Source organism: Enhydra lutris, unplaced genomic scaffold (genome assembly GCF_002288905.1).
Source record: "Enhydra lutris kenyoni isolate GAN:26980312 unplaced genomic scaffold, ASM228890v2 scaffoldscaffold51, whole genome shotgun sequence".
Lineage (NCBI taxonomy): Eukaryota > Metazoa > Chordata > Mammalia > Carnivora > Mustelidae > Enhydra > Enhydra lutris.
Window position 1 is genome coordinate 456545 of NW_019154135.1, and position 15312 is coordinate 471856.

General features: G+C 42.2%; 1 protein-coding gene across 2 annotated transcripts in view; it reads right to left on the bottom strand.

Moving 5' to 3' along the window:
* LOC111156994 (VPS41, HOPS complex subunit) overlaps window positions 1–15312 on the bottom strand; it is a 175697-nt gene that overhangs the window by 21065 nt on the left and 139320 nt on the right. For both annotated transcript variants that reach the window (XM_022518194.1, XM_022518195.1), the window contains 5 exons: window positions 12831–12958; window positions 11334–11478; window positions 9389–9430; window positions 9195–9245; window positions 6647–6784 (listed from right to left, as the gene is read on the bottom strand). In XM_022518194.1, the coding sequence (XP_022373902.1) occupies window positions 6647–6784; window positions 9195–9245; window positions 9389–9430; window positions 11334–11478; window positions 12831–12958 (504 nt within the window). The remainder of the gene's footprint in view (window positions 1–6646; window positions 6785–9194; window positions 9246–9388; window positions 9431–11333; window positions 11479–12830; window positions 12959–15312) is intronic.

The following is a 15312-nucleotide window of genomic DNA, read 5'->3' on the forward strand; positions in this document are numbered from 1 at the left end:
TGACTCACAGCCCAGAATCTTCCCTGTGACATCTGTGACCTGCCCTGCCTTTCTGGGCAGCCACACCTCCCTCAAGGCCTGCTCACCCCTCCACTGTGGTCCTTCCACCTGGACTATGGCCCTCACTCCCTACCCTCCACCCCTGATGAGTGCTTCAGGCACTTACTCTGCGGACCCCACCACCAGGCCAGGTCCCAGGGAGTCACCCTGGTGATGGCCCACACCCTTCTTCCCAACCAATCACAGGCGCAGTTGAGGACTCCGAGGCCGGGGACCCTGTGACTCCAGTCCTGTGTCCCACAGGGTGCCTGGCTACTCCTGGGTGTGCAGTATATATTTTTTTAAATAGATGAACAGGCAGAAAAGATTTCAGGAGGAAGATCATTGGGTTGTGCAGTTATACCAACAAGCAGCCCATGGTTGTTTTAAAAACAAGAACCAAAGAGATAAAAAGAAGAGTATAAACTCAGCAGCTCTGCTGGCTCAGTGATCTATCCTGGGAAATAACAGCAGGAGCTGGTTTGAACATTTTGATTTTTGACTTAAAATTTTTATGTAAAAAAAAAATATATATTTAAGTGTGTGTCTCTGGTTGGAAAGTAATAGCCAAGAGGGAGGAAAAAGTGCTGAACACAGAAATCAATGTTGGGGGTGGGGGGGGGTTCTGAACCACACATTAACAAAAAAGGAGAGAACACCTTTAGAATTACAGTGAAATTAGGGTGGAGTTTGAGGAACACAAATCATTTAAATGAGGAAGTGAGAAGGCAGAAAGGTCACAATGAAGAGGAAAATATTAATTTGATTATTCACAAGGCTCCTTTAATAGTTATATGGCAGAAACAGCCAAATTATCCCCCAATATCCCTTACCTATTTCTAGAGTCGTAAGATTTTAGGTGGGTGTGTGACTGCCCAGAATTTAAAGAACGATCTCCAAGCCTTCCCAGCCACGGGAGAGCCATGTGACGGATATGGCCCCAGGAAGGAAAAGGCAACGTGGTAGCTTCTGGCGATATTCTTTAAGAAGCAAGGCCAGTCATCCCTTTGTTTTCTTATTTTTCGTTCTTTCACCCAATCTGCTCCTGGAAACATGAACAATCTTATCTTACACTACAAGCTGAAGGTCATACAAGGTGAGGGAAGGAGAGAAAAGAGCCCGAGTCTCCAACCGCGTGGCTTACCACCAGCACTTCCATGGGCCAGAGAACTAAACTGCTACTCTGTTGAAGACACTATTATTTTGGCATTTTTCTCACCCAGAGCTGAACCTAATCCTGACACTTGATTTGTTTTGATTAAAAACACGATTTACCTTATCTCTATACTGTTATGCCTATCAATCAATCATGATCATAAACAATGGAATCTTCTTACCTACTTCTTACCCTTCTGGAATGATACCAGAGCAGAGACAGGATACCCATGTGAGAAGTAGACAGTGAAAGGAAACAACAAAAAATATGAAGTTCGGAGGACCTGAGACCATTCTAACAAAAAGTTACTAAGAAACCAACAGAGGGCCATGATTCATGCGAACTGTGAGAGATACAGATGGACAGTTTGTGGCCGAGTGGGCCCATGTCACGCACAGATGAACAAGAAAATGTAATATGAGGAGATACATAGAGAGTTTAGAGAGAGTGTGAATAAAGATTGAGTATATTGCCTAAATTAGTTTTTACTAAAAGGTATCTATATTTGTACTTGGAAATTTACTGACATTTTAAAGTACCATTCATAAGTTTCCAACAAAACCATCCCCCCTTCTCTTGAAGATCTGTGAACATGCTTCCCTCCAAGCACACAGACATTGTAGTCTGCAGGCTCACCTGTACTAAGACAGGAGCCATTCGTTACATGGGGTCATTTAAATTTAAATTAAAAATGCAGTTCCCCACTAGACACTTCAACTACTTAATTGCCACATGTGGCTGCTGGTTATCTTGTCAGAGCAGTACATTTTCCTCACTGCAGAACATTTTATAGGATGGTGCTGCTGGAAGCTGTTAGGATTTCATCAAAAATGACAAGTCCTCTGAGAAGAAATGTCTAAAGAAAAGTCTGAAGTCAAGAAGGGTCTGAAATGCAAGCAGATGTGTAACGCCAAGCTCAAAGATAATCTGAGTCTCTGAAATTTGAGTTTCACAGATTTTAAATGTTTTATGTCTAATTTCTAACAGTACTGAAATTATTCTTTTCTCATATATGAGAAAGCAGAGAGTCTAGAAATCTCTGGATGTTTTGAGTAAAATGTAAAAAAAAAAATACTTCCGATACATAGAATGTTTTGTTCTTGGCACAAGTGAAGTATAAAACCACCTTTCCCTAGATTCTTGAATGTTCTGGGGACACGTGCTCCCTCTAGAGGAAAGAGTAGCAAAACTAAGATTTTTAAAGTCCAGAGGAATGAAACAGAAACAGACACAGACACACACATGGAAAGGGAGAATCACAGTAAAAATAAAGTGAAAAGACAGAATAATGACAGAAATTGAGTAAAAAATGATGCAAAAGCTATGTGTAATCTTCCTTTTCCTGATTTAGTATAAAAGCAAGGAAGAGAGTTAGAGATTTGGGGGTAACTAGCAAGAACTATAAATTAAATAAGGATTTCTTCTACCCCTTGACCCTGCCATCGTTTATCCAGCCTTCTTACATGGCATTAATGGAAATCTGTAAACGTTGCATTTTCTAGCTTTATTCCTGCAAATTCGTAACTACTGCCACCTTATAAATGCCATAAAATAGAGGAGAGAAATCATAAATTCAGGTACAAATTCCCAAATCTGCAGAGCCGATATTCTGCTTTTAACTATTCTAGGCATAAGCAAATGAGATTTGTAAATGAAAACTAGCACCTGATGATCATGCCTGGAAATAATAGAACAAAGGACCGTTTAATAGTTTAAAAACAAATGCCTTTCATGATTCTTGCAATACTAAGGAGTATTTTTTAAAGATTTATTTAGTTTTGTTTTTTCTTTACCATTATTTTTTTTAATAAGAGGGAGAGAGAGAGCACAAGGAGGGGGCGTGGCCAGCAGAGGGAAAGGGAGCAGTAGGCTCCCCACTGAGCAAGAAGCCCGATGCGGGGCTTGATCCTAGGACCTTAGGATCATGACCTGAACTGAGAGCAGCCGCTTAATGGCTGAACCACCCAGGCATCCCAAGACTTATTTATTTTAGAGAGACAGAAAGGAAGATTGAAGGAGAGTGAGAGTACACGAGTTGGGGAAGGGGCAGACAGCAAGAATTTCAAGCAGCAGCCCCATGGGGCAGGATCCCAGACTCTTAGGTCATGACCCAAGCTGAAACCAAGAGTCAGATGCTTAACCCATTGAGTCACCCAGGCGCCCTTTAATTAACATCTTAAACCTGAAAAATGATTCTTCACCTTAGTGGAAAGAATAGGGGACCTGACTTAAGAGATCTAGGTTCTAAGTGTTGGCCCTCTGCCTTATTAGCGCTACACCCTGGATTGCTTCTTTCAACTCCTGAAGACTTAGCTTGTTGTGGATAAAACGACTTCATCCACCTGCCTGTCCTACTGTAGAGATTAAATAAATAAGGCGCATGAAAGCACAGCCCATGTTATAAAGCACGGTGGAAACTCCATAAATGATTTTTATTGTCTTTTTAAATGGCTGTCAGAGTTATACATTCCTACTACCTCTGTATCTCCTTTAGAAGGAACAATTTCATAAAAGCTTATGACTAATTTCGGGATTTATGCATTGTGGTGATTTTCAGTCCTGAACTCCAGTCTGATAAATACTGCCAACCTTGGGAATACCACTTTCTTAAAGGGCTTCTGATATGATGGCAGGGTCTCCACAAAGTTTTTGACCAAATATTGATTGTGGGATTTCAATCAATTCAAACTAAGTTTGACTGGAAACCCTGAAGATTTCAGCCAGCTGTCATTTGAACTCACCCCTCCTCTCAACAATTATCCAAAACTCGCCAAGGCACACAACCAGAGAAAGACAGAGCTGCTATTCTGCCAGAAGTGAATCATCAACAAGGGGGGAGGGGGAGGGGGCCAACATGCTCTGAGTAAAGCCGTGACACCTTAAACACTTCCCATTTAAAAGAAAACGAACACCAAATTATCACCAAAGCATCTATAGGACTAAACATCTATATACTCTTCTGAAACAGAGATTTCTTTGGTGGGCATTCACATTTTAAGCTCTTAACTTTATATTTAGTACCAAATTTTCTCAGTCTCTCTAGACAAAACAGGTGAACCTGTAACTCATGACCTTCACTTCACTGTGAAGTTATGCCTGGCATGCCTGGCACATCTACTTTGCTTTTTATGAATTGCTAGCTTTTTCAGGGTATAAGTAATACCCTTTTTAGCATGGTTTTACATACCTGAGCAAGGATAAGAATACATTTTTTTTGCAAACATACACATGGATATACACACTGGATCCTAACGAGAACCTCTTAAGAAGAAATCGCAATGATCTGTAACATGACAGCTCATCTACAAAGTTCTAAAAAGGTACATTACTGACTTAATTATTTTTAATGGCATGTTTTTACCATTACCAGCTCTAATTCGTTAGTTTCAAAATTCTCTCTCAGTGAAAAACAAAAGATAACCTAAAAAAACAAAACAAAAAACTATTTAAAACATAATGGGTTTTGGGATGCCTGGGTGGCTCAGTCGGTTAAACGTCTGCCTTTGGCTCCAGTTATGAACCCAGAGTCCTGGGATCGAGTCCCTCACTGGGCTCTTTGCTCAGCAGGGAGCCTGCTTTTCCTTCCTCTGCCGCCCCTTCCTGCTTGTGCTCTCTCTCTGTCAAATAAAGAAATAAATCTTAAAAAAATACTTGGTTTCACTATGCTTCTGTTGAATTCTTTTACATGCAACTGGATCTTCTCAGTGGATCACAGAGAAGAATTCTGGAAGGTTTACATGACATACTAAGCAAGTTCTATGTACTAGACATGCCACGTGTAGCTGTGCGGTTTTCTGATGCTCCTCTTTTAGTAAGAACAGTGTGTCTTCTGCTGAACATACTAGACTGGAAAACTGTAAACAAGATGGGTTGAAAGCGTGGGAGAAGCACAAACATACTAGAATCTGGGTGGTGCCTGTGCACCCGAGTTTCGCGAAAGGGAAGGAGCCCAGGGTGGCTGCTGGTCATAGGTGTGCAGCTCTGTCTGAGGGGTCAACAAAAGATGCCCGGTGCTCCTGGAAATGAATGGTTTCGTCGAAGAGTGAAATACAAATGAAGGGGTACCGTTCAAAGAATAAGATTCTCACTTTTCCCCCCTAGGTTATAGATTCTGTAATGTGAAGACGGAAACCTTTGCTTTTATTTTTAGAGGAAGATGATGAATTTCCAAATTTAGCCTTGAGAAAATGTCTTAAGACCCAAATTTAAAATGTTAGTTTTTCATAAATTAATATGCAGGCAAGATATTTTTTCATTAACTTCAGATTTCGAAAATCCACTGAGCTGAGATTGGTTCGTAACATATCTAATACCTGTATCAACATGGCTGAAGAAGCAACTATGAAAGTTGTCAGTGCACAGAAACAGCATGTTCTCCGTCAACTGCTTTTTGTTTTTTTTAAGATTTTGTTTATTTATTTTGAAGAGAGTGTGTGAGTGGGGAGGGGCCAAGAGGGAGGGAGAGGGAGAAAGAATCCAAAGTAGACACGACCCTGAGTCACAGAAGCCCACCTGGACCCTGAGATCATGTCGGAGCCGAGACCAAGAGTCAGAAGCCCCAGGTGCGGTCAACTTCGTAATACATATCTCTAAGGGGTCACTTTTTTTTTTGTTCTCTGGATACACAGAGCTGACTACAAAGTGCTTGCTCTCTGGCTATCTGAGTTTAGTAAGATACCTGTGGCTGTCAGATGGCATTCCAAACCATATGAAGAACCACAGGAAACAACACTGGGGGCCGTAGATTGCCCAGTTTCTAGTATATACGTATATACTTACTAGTTCATATGCAGCCCTGACTACAATCTCGTCTATGTATTCATTTATTCATTCACTCCCTCACTCACGATGCAACAAACATTTAGCAGGTGTCTAATGAGTGCCGGCTGCTGGGCTTACCAAAACGAGTGAGACAAACCACCTTTTAAGAATATATAAGTTAATGGGAAAGAGATTAGTAATTTCTTACAATTATAATGGAATGCACTATAATAGAGAAATGGAAAGTAATGTGATAGAGAAATACAGAAATACACAATGTTGATGTGGAGAGCAGACAGGGGACAGCACTTAAGTTACTAACCTTGAGTCTGGGGCCACGGCCTCTGGCATGGGCTAGCCTGGGTGTCCCTCCCAGGTTGATCTTTGGCCCCACTCTGGCTCAGGTAAACGGACTCAGACTCCTGACACTATTTTTGCTTGGTGGTTGATTGAGTCCTACACCCCGAATTAAACCTTTATTCTAATTAAACCTGGCACAGAAATGGTCTAGCTCAACAAAATCTCAGCTGAAAGCACCTCCAGTCCTCGTCAGAAGGCCCAGCAAAACCTCCTGCTTTGCTTTGAGAGCAGCAGTCACGCCCTGAGCGGCAGGAAGAGGAGAATGACCCACAGCTTACCAAAAAGGACAACTTCTTCGCCTGAAGTGTGTGGGGCAAGTCTGTGACTTACCTTTTGCAGTGGGCAATGGGTACTATCTCGGAGAAAGGGAAGTAAGTTCGGACGATCATATTCAGCATAAAGGCTAATCTGTTTTTCATGGTAGCGCTGTCCCTTATGATGGTCTCTCTTGAAAAGCTTATGCAGATACTAAAAAGAACAAAGAAGTAAACCATAATTATAAAAATAAGAAAAGCAAGACCTGTTGAAGGTTGCTATACTCAGTTCTAAACAGTCTCCATGGAGAGCCTGGGGGAGAAGCGGTTTTCAGGAAAATGTCTCAGTGAAGGAAAAGTGGAAAGAAGACCTTCAGGAGACAAGGGCGATCTCACACTCTCTCTGGAATGGCCTTGAGTGACCTGGCTCTGTGCTGACCAGCCATACGACAAGAACAAGTCACCAACCTCTTTGTGACTGAGTTTCTTTATCTGCCAAAAATCTCACTGGGTCTTCGTGAGGACTGAATGTATTACCATCCGTAAAACACTCAGATTCGCGCTGCTGCACGTGGCATACACTGAGCTCCAGGGAAATGTTAATGAGAGCTAATATCCTCACCACCGTTTGCGTGGCTTCAGAAATAAAATGCTTGATTAGTGGCCTTCCTGAATCCTAAAAATTCTCATTTTTTTTTATATAAAAGGGATATAGTTATGAGATAAAAGAATGTTCTTAAAAAAATCAAGCAGCAAGTGCTAAATTATTTTTCATACATTCTACATCTGCTCTCTGTTAAGTCTTTTTTTTTTTTTTTAATTTTATTTATTTGAGAGAGAGTGAGAGCGAGAGCAAGAGAGAGCGTGAGCGAGAGAGAGCGTGAGAGGAGAGAGGGTCAGAGGGAGAAGCAGTCTCCCTGCTGAGCTGGGAGCTTGATGTGGGATTTGATCCTGGGACTCCAGGATCACGACCTGAGTCAAAGGCAGTCGCCCAACCAATTGAGCCCCCCAGGCGCCCCTGCTCTTTGTTAAGTCTTGGAGAGACCTGTGCTATGAAATGCTGCCTCTCCTGGTGACATCAAAGGTAAAAATCAAGATAAATACAGATCTTCTGAACCCATTTTCAAAACTGATTCCTTTCCCTAGCTGTCTGAAAAAGTTAATGGACCTCAAAGAAAGTGAGTAATTTGCTTTCTACTCAGAGGCAAGATTAAGTCTATCAATATATGACGCAAGTTAGAAATCGATGTCCAAAGGGTAGTTACTGCTAACTATAAATAAACACCCATCACCCATGAGAGGCGGAAAGCCCGGACTGTAGCAATCGAAGTATATTCACACCTTGAGTGAGGAACCGAACAGCAGTCTGTCCCCGATGCCGGGACTGTATGTAGGTTAGCTGCCGTCCACCAGCCACTGTCGTGCACGGTCACTAAACAAGTCTAACTAGGCCACATGCACACAGAGAAAAGGCTCCTTTGGTCATCTGGTCATGTCTCCCCAATGCCAAGAGGGGGCGGAGGGGTCAGCCGTCCATGGTGCTCGGACTGGGGTCAGCACGTAAGCCGGACACGTAGTGCCGTTTCCTAGACGGGCACACAGGCTTGGGAGGCTCTGTCCCAACTGCCAAGGCCAAGTTTCAGACATTCTGTTGCCTGACAGGGAAGATGACCCATCTGAGTGGGGGCTCTCAGTTTCAGCACTGCACAGGAGACACCGGCGCACAGATGCCAGCTGCTATGATCCTGCTCACGCCTGCCACAGGCCGAAGTCACCGCTTCAGCAACAAGTCCCGAGGGGACCAGGAGAGTGGTGCCCCGCTTGGCTAAGCTCACCATCTTGAGACGCCCAATCACGAGGCACAGCCGTAGCATCCGTACAACCGCTGACCAAAACAAAGCAGAACAAAGTACCTTCCATTCCTATCCTGGGGTCTTCAGAAGCTTCTGGCATAAAATTGACTTCTGAAGGAAAACTCTACCCCCTGATTGTCCTCGTGGGGTGCAGAGAGGTGGGCAAACATATAAGAGCCCCCATTGAATTTGTGGCCCACAGTCCTACTGGACCCACCTATTTTCCCCTGCAGCCTCTTCTTATAGGACATAGAAACCATGCGCTCCTGCTTTACTCCCACGGTGACAGCAACACAGGGAATCAAAGCAGCCTTCCAAGGCAGTCTGGAGCAGTAGGCCTGAACAGTACTACCACCGAGACCAAATGACAGAGTGGGATTCGCTAGCGGGAGGGGGAGGACAGAAGAATGAGGCTCTGCTCCTGGATCCTTCTGAGGGGTTGTAATTCATGGTGAAATTGTATTCAGTGCGGACTACACAAGCAAGGTGCTTACTCCTAGACACGGTTTGGGGCCACAAACGTGAATGTGACAACTCTTTTCTTAAACCACAATTCAATGGTGAGTCCAAGTTAAAGTACCTGGTCTGTAATTAGTCCCTAGCCAGGGTGAGAGACTCTGCTGCATTTGACTGATTACAGATTACTGTTTGTGGTCAAACTTCCATGCCAAGGAGTGACCTGAGCGAGCTCACCCAGTACCCCACACCAGTCCTGAAAGGCGGCTCACTCCTGACGCAGTCAAAAGGGCAAAGGAAGATCGTCACACTCACCACGTGCTGCAACTCCGGTCTGTCTTCCAGTTCTTCCACTACCTTTTTAATCTAGAGAGAAAAGACATTTTTAACCATTGATTTATGAGGACACAAGCATGGCTGCAAGATTATCGGACCAACAGCTCTCCCCTTTATGGCTTGGGTGTTCCCAGACACCCGTCTAGTAACACATAAAAGCAAAAGACACTCACTGAAATTTTGTCTTCGTTGTCCAAAAGCATGTCGACAGCTTTCTGAAATAAAAAGAAAAAAAAGCCACAGTCACTGACACCTGCTGTGTCAGAAGAGAACCCACAGCCACGTTGTACGTGCTGTCACAGTTACAGGTGGATGGCTTCTTTCTACACACAAGGGGCCTGTCGCTTTGCAGTAGCCCTTAAGGGAGAGCTCTGTAAAAGAATGCATTTTAACATGGGTCTCGGTCTGAGAACTCCATGCTTTGCCTACCACTAAAACAGCATCCTGCTACCACTCCCCAAACACAAGACACCTTGTCTACACATATTGTAGCCTCCATGTTGTTGGATACATCACCACAGCACTCCTGGGACTCTTACTGGTCACGGGGAGCGTGTTGGTCCCCAGAACACAAAAATGAGCTTGGCTTCCTGCCACCTGCACCGTCAATGAATCCTTCTACAGATTTCCCAGACGTAGGAGGAGAGGGTGAGAACCAGAAAAAAACCAAGAGAGCTGACGTTTTGCGATGATATAAAGCTTACGGACTTGTGGCATTTACTTTATTTATCATGAACATTCATGAAACACAAAGGAGATGGTGTCTCTAACGACAGGTGGTGGGAAGACAGCCCACCAGGCTGAATGTCCTCTTCACACCTGGGTTCTGCTCCTGACTCTGCTACCACCTAGTTAGCCACTCCATTTTTTCTTCCCTCTAAAATAGGAAGATGTTAGAAGAGATTATCCTTAGGGTATCTTCTAATTAGAAAACTACAAGTCCCTAACTTTGGTTCATACTCTTGAACAGCAATCAGTTTCAGCTCGTTCATTTTTTATACAGCTACGTAAGCTAAACTCAGCTCTTGAGACACATGGCACGGAGAGCGGGTAGGCATAAGGGGAAAATGGATGTAGGGAAAAGTAATTAATTTTTGTAGAAGCACTCCATCCTCTTAATCATCTTTTGCAGAGAAGCAGAACCTCTGCACCTGAACTTCTTCAGAACTGCATTAATTCTTTTTAGATCAGTAGTCCCTAAGGACTTAAATCATTCACTATGAAAAAAGGGCTAAAAGCATCTTTCAGAAAGAAAGAAGTAGATTTAGCTCCTATTTAAATTAAGTTTAAGTGTGTGATAACTAATCTAAAGCACATAATACAGATATAGTATGCACATATACGTATACATATAATATAGTGCAGAATACCCTTAAATGTAATAAAATATAATAGGAAAATCCAAGCAATCCTTTTGGAGGCTTTCAAGTTCTACTCTTTAACTAATCTTTCAATTTTCTGAATGAGAAGTATTAGGTTCATATAAACTAAGTTCATAAAACTTCATTTCCATCACTGTCACTTGTTAAAAGTGCACGCATACACGCACACACACGCGCGTGCACGCGCACATTTATTAGCCACTGTGAGCTGTGGAGGCTGGGTGCCCTCATTAGTCAAGCAATCCACTGTTTGAATTTGTTGTAAATAAAATAACACATCCCACATGGCTGAGACCAGTGGAAATGCCACGTGCTAAATTTGTGAATGCCGACGTATAAACTCACAATAAATGGATCAAAATAGAAATTTCCCTAAAATTTTAATCCTGAGACATACAATTAAGAGAGGCAAATGAGCCAAAGTGTATGGCTAGTTTCTTTGTTCCTATGAATTATGTGAATTCTTTTACTAAAAAATTACTTCACACACACACACACACACACACACACACACACACACACTTTCAAAGTTCCGTATCAAATTATGATTGCTTTTATAAAATAACCACATCAAGTAAAGGATTCAGAACATCTAGTACGGGTCAGTGTTCTGAACATGATCAGCATACAGCCAAGCTCTGTGATGTACTAACTTCTCCAGCATCTGAATAGATGTCTAAATATTAAAAATTTGGAACAGTAAAAATAAAGGGTATTAAAATAAGAAACACATTACCTCAGAATCAAAGTCCATTAATAAAACAATTTTATCCTTGATAGAACTGAAAAGATTATGCTTGTGGATCAACTGGAAAACATCCTTGTGTCTTAATGTTAGGTATATTTCCAGAGCATTGCCATAGTTTTTGTCATAGGTGTACCTGGTAATACAAAATTTTTTATATTAAAGTTCATCAACACTTCTAATAAAACACACAAATACACATACACTTCATGTTTTGCAATATGAAAACCTGAAAAATTTCTTTAAATAGACAAGTCAACTTTATTTGGAAGACTATTCCTTGAGACTTAACTGTATGTGACCAGTATGTACTTCTTTCTCAGAGCCTTGCTTCCCATCTCCCCTAAATTTCCAAAAATTGACAATGTTCAAGTAATAAAATTGTTCTTTTATAGACGTTCTCAAAACTTCTTCATAGAACCCCATATACCTGACAAAGAAACTATGATTCAGAAAAAAGGAAATTCTTATTCCAGTAATAAAAAAATGCAGTTAAAATTTTTACAAGCAGTGCTCAGCTGCCAAACGGATTATATCTCCAAAGCTTATTTGTGAGGGGAGTTTATAAAACTGACATGTTTTTCCACTGAAGCACTGTTTTTCACATTAATTCCCAAGCCAGCTCCTGAAAACCAAATTGTTTTGTGACCCCATTAGTAGTACGAATAATTATCAGTACTACAGAGCCCAAGGAATATCTAGGTTTCCAGAAGAAAATGGTCAGTATTTCAACTCAGAGGGGGACAAACAGCCCTGAACTCTAGGCCACTTTGGTACACCTTTCTTGGTCTTGGCAAAAGCTGTAAGAAGATGGGGGACAGGTGGTGTGAGGTGATGGGAATGCCAAGGAGGGGCTGAAGCAGGAACCACCTTCCCGAGCTTACCTGCGATGTGCTTCTTTTTACTAGACCAAAGCTCTTCCAGGACATGAGTGTACCTTATCTATCCCTGAATCTCAGGCCTACAGGAGAAAGCCTGGGTCACCAAAAGTGCCCAATAAATATGAAAAATATTAACTAAGCTTCATTTTCTGAGCTCTTAGTGCCAGGCATAGTGCTTAATTAGTTTTCAATTATGACCTCTCCTTTAAGCCTTGAAATCATCCCATAAGGAATGTATACACCTCGAGAAGGATCAGGTTTGAGACATTACGTGACATGCGGATCCAAGAATGACAGAATCCAGAGCCTCCCTGGGAAGCCGATTTCCTTGTGTAGTCTGAGCCCCAGCACTCTTCCCTCCCTGCCCTACGCAGTGTTGCTGACTAGGGTTCCTCTCCTGTGGGAGCCACACTGCACCACAACTTTAGTCTCGCACATTTTCCTCACCTGCTAGTTGTTCACTGGAGGTTTACAAGAGGACGTTACTAAGGGTGAATATAGGAAAATGGTATACAAGCCTCCCTCTTCTGTGTCCTCCTGAAAAACTCCCCTGAAAAACTCTTCACGTAGGTTGAATTAGAAAAAAGCAGCACTAAATTCTACTCACAGTTCTGCCAGGGTTTTGAGTAAGGTCCTATTCTGACTATCTTTCTTCAGGTGATCCCGAACCGCTTGGACGATTACTGAATTGTTGTACAGATCTCCAGGCCATTCTCGGATCAGAGTGGCAAAACCCTAAACAGAACAAGAGAAAATTCCTGAAATAGATTAAATGATCCAAATAGTTTAAACAATGCATAAAAATATTCATGTAAACAGACAAAATAATTTTATGCTTAAAACTCTGGCATGAACCTATCACAGATTTTCAGACTCTGGGTTTGGGGGTGGCAAGAAAGGCCAAGAAGCACTGCACAGGACTCTCCAGTTACCGTTCCTGGAAGTGGGTGGTGCTCTTACCTATTTGATGAAACGCACCTGTAAGTAAGACCCCCCTAGTTCTTCCATAAAACAACACTGCACACACAGACTTTGGCTTTGACTTGCTGTAACCTCAGTGCGGACTAACTATAACATTCAGATGATAGCCCGAATATCCTGAAGATACTGTCCAAGTTGGTCGCTCCCCCCTCCCCCCGAACTTCTGTGCCTTCACGTCTGTCCTCCCATGTGCAAAACTCTACACAATGGCTGGTTTCCACAGTCATTGCAGTCACTGGAACCCCCACCTTCAACAAGTTACCACCTTGGTCCTCTTTCTTCTTGTTGGTCCTCTTTCCATTCTTGCCTCTGAACCTAGTTTTGTTTGGAGGATTTGAGACTTTGGCTCAAGTCTTATCCCCTAGCTGGATCTCAAATTTTTCCATTCTGATAGAAAACTCTAGATCCTTCAATTGGATCCTGTTTCTTTCCTACCGTTGATTTTTGGCCAGGGTCCTGATTGCTGACATTAGAGCTTGTGTTTTGTAACTCGGAGTATGGCAGAGCAGTTTACTTACTGATCCTTGGCAGCTGGTAGAGGAAAAACCTTAGATGTAATCAAGACAGCAAAAAGAAGTAAAAATCTTCATGTTATCGAAAAAAAATTGTATTATTCATATTAAGCATCTCAACTAATGCTTTAATAAACTACTATGAATTTAGTTAAGTGACACTTAGAAATGAAACTGGTACGGTGGAATGTGCTTCTGTGAAGTACCAAGGTTTGGTAAAAAGAAAATCACAAAGAATCAGGATACAGTCTCTATTAAAGTCCTACCCAAGTAGCCCTGGGAAGGATGGCAAGAGACCAGAACAACAGGCCACACATTTTCCATTCAAACTGCAACCTTCCCACATAAGTGCATGATTGCAGTTTCATCTGAGAAATGTGGGGAGGGGTGTCTCCAGGTAAAGATGATGTATTTTATAAAACCACTGAATCAGAACATTAAAATGTTCTTTGAGCCAAAACGACACTTTGGATTGGGTTTCTATTTTAAGACTCAGTAATGTATAAGATAAAAATGTCTGAAAAGATTCCCATCCAAACACTGGCAGCTCTCAGTGGCCCTGAGACCAGGAATCATACTGTATGGGAAGAAGGAGGCTTGGCTCCGATTTCCGTTTTCCCTAATTCATGCGACAGCCTGGCAGTACGGCCGACTCCTAATACGAAATAAGACAAAATGGGGCACCTGGGTGGCTCGGTCATCAGGCGTCTGCCTTTGGCTCAGGTCATGATCCCAGGGTCCTGGGATCGAGCCCCGCATTGGGTTCCCTGCTTGGTGGGAAGCCTACTTCTCTCCCTCTCCCCACTCCCTCTGCTTGTGTTCCCTCTCTCGCTGTGTCTCTGTCAAATAAATGAAAAAAAAATCTTAAAAAAAAAAAAAAAAAAGACAAAACAGCCGGTCATATCGCGTGACAAAAACATGATGCCTCTGTCAACCGACATAAACTCCACATTTCACATCAGGTTTTTCTCCGCTAAACTGGCCCCATATGCCCTTGAATTAATGTGCTAAGGAATACTGATGCAATCAGCCCCGTGGCCTTGATTATTCTTCAGAGGATGCGGTTTATCAGGGAGCTGTTATTATCGAGCAGGTGAAGTCAGAGAACATCTCAGCGCCCATCACAGTTAAGTACAAGGTTAAAGGTATTCACTGAATGAAATGCCATGGCAATTGGCCCACTTTTAATATGTTTATGTATCTGTCATTAATAATTTGAAACAAAGTTTAACTCTCTGAGGAGCTCCGGGGCCATGATAAGTTGGCGCACAGTACTTATAAAATAATTCTGCTAGGTTGTAAATAAAAAGACAAAACATTTTAGTAGAAGCCCACACCAACAAGTCAGGAAGCATCATCATTACCTCCAAGTAAATACTGTCACTTCATATCTTTTTAGGAAGAAAAGAAAACTGAGAAGGCAATATTCTACAGAAGTACAGCTGTTTTTCTAGTGCTGTTTAGTAGGGCACATGATATGTGATCAAAAGCATCGCTACAGAACACTGCTCCCCAGTCAATTATGTGACAATTTAATTCAAAATTAAACATGAAACTAAGAAGGATGGAAGCTAAAAGATTTGTAAGAGCTTATGG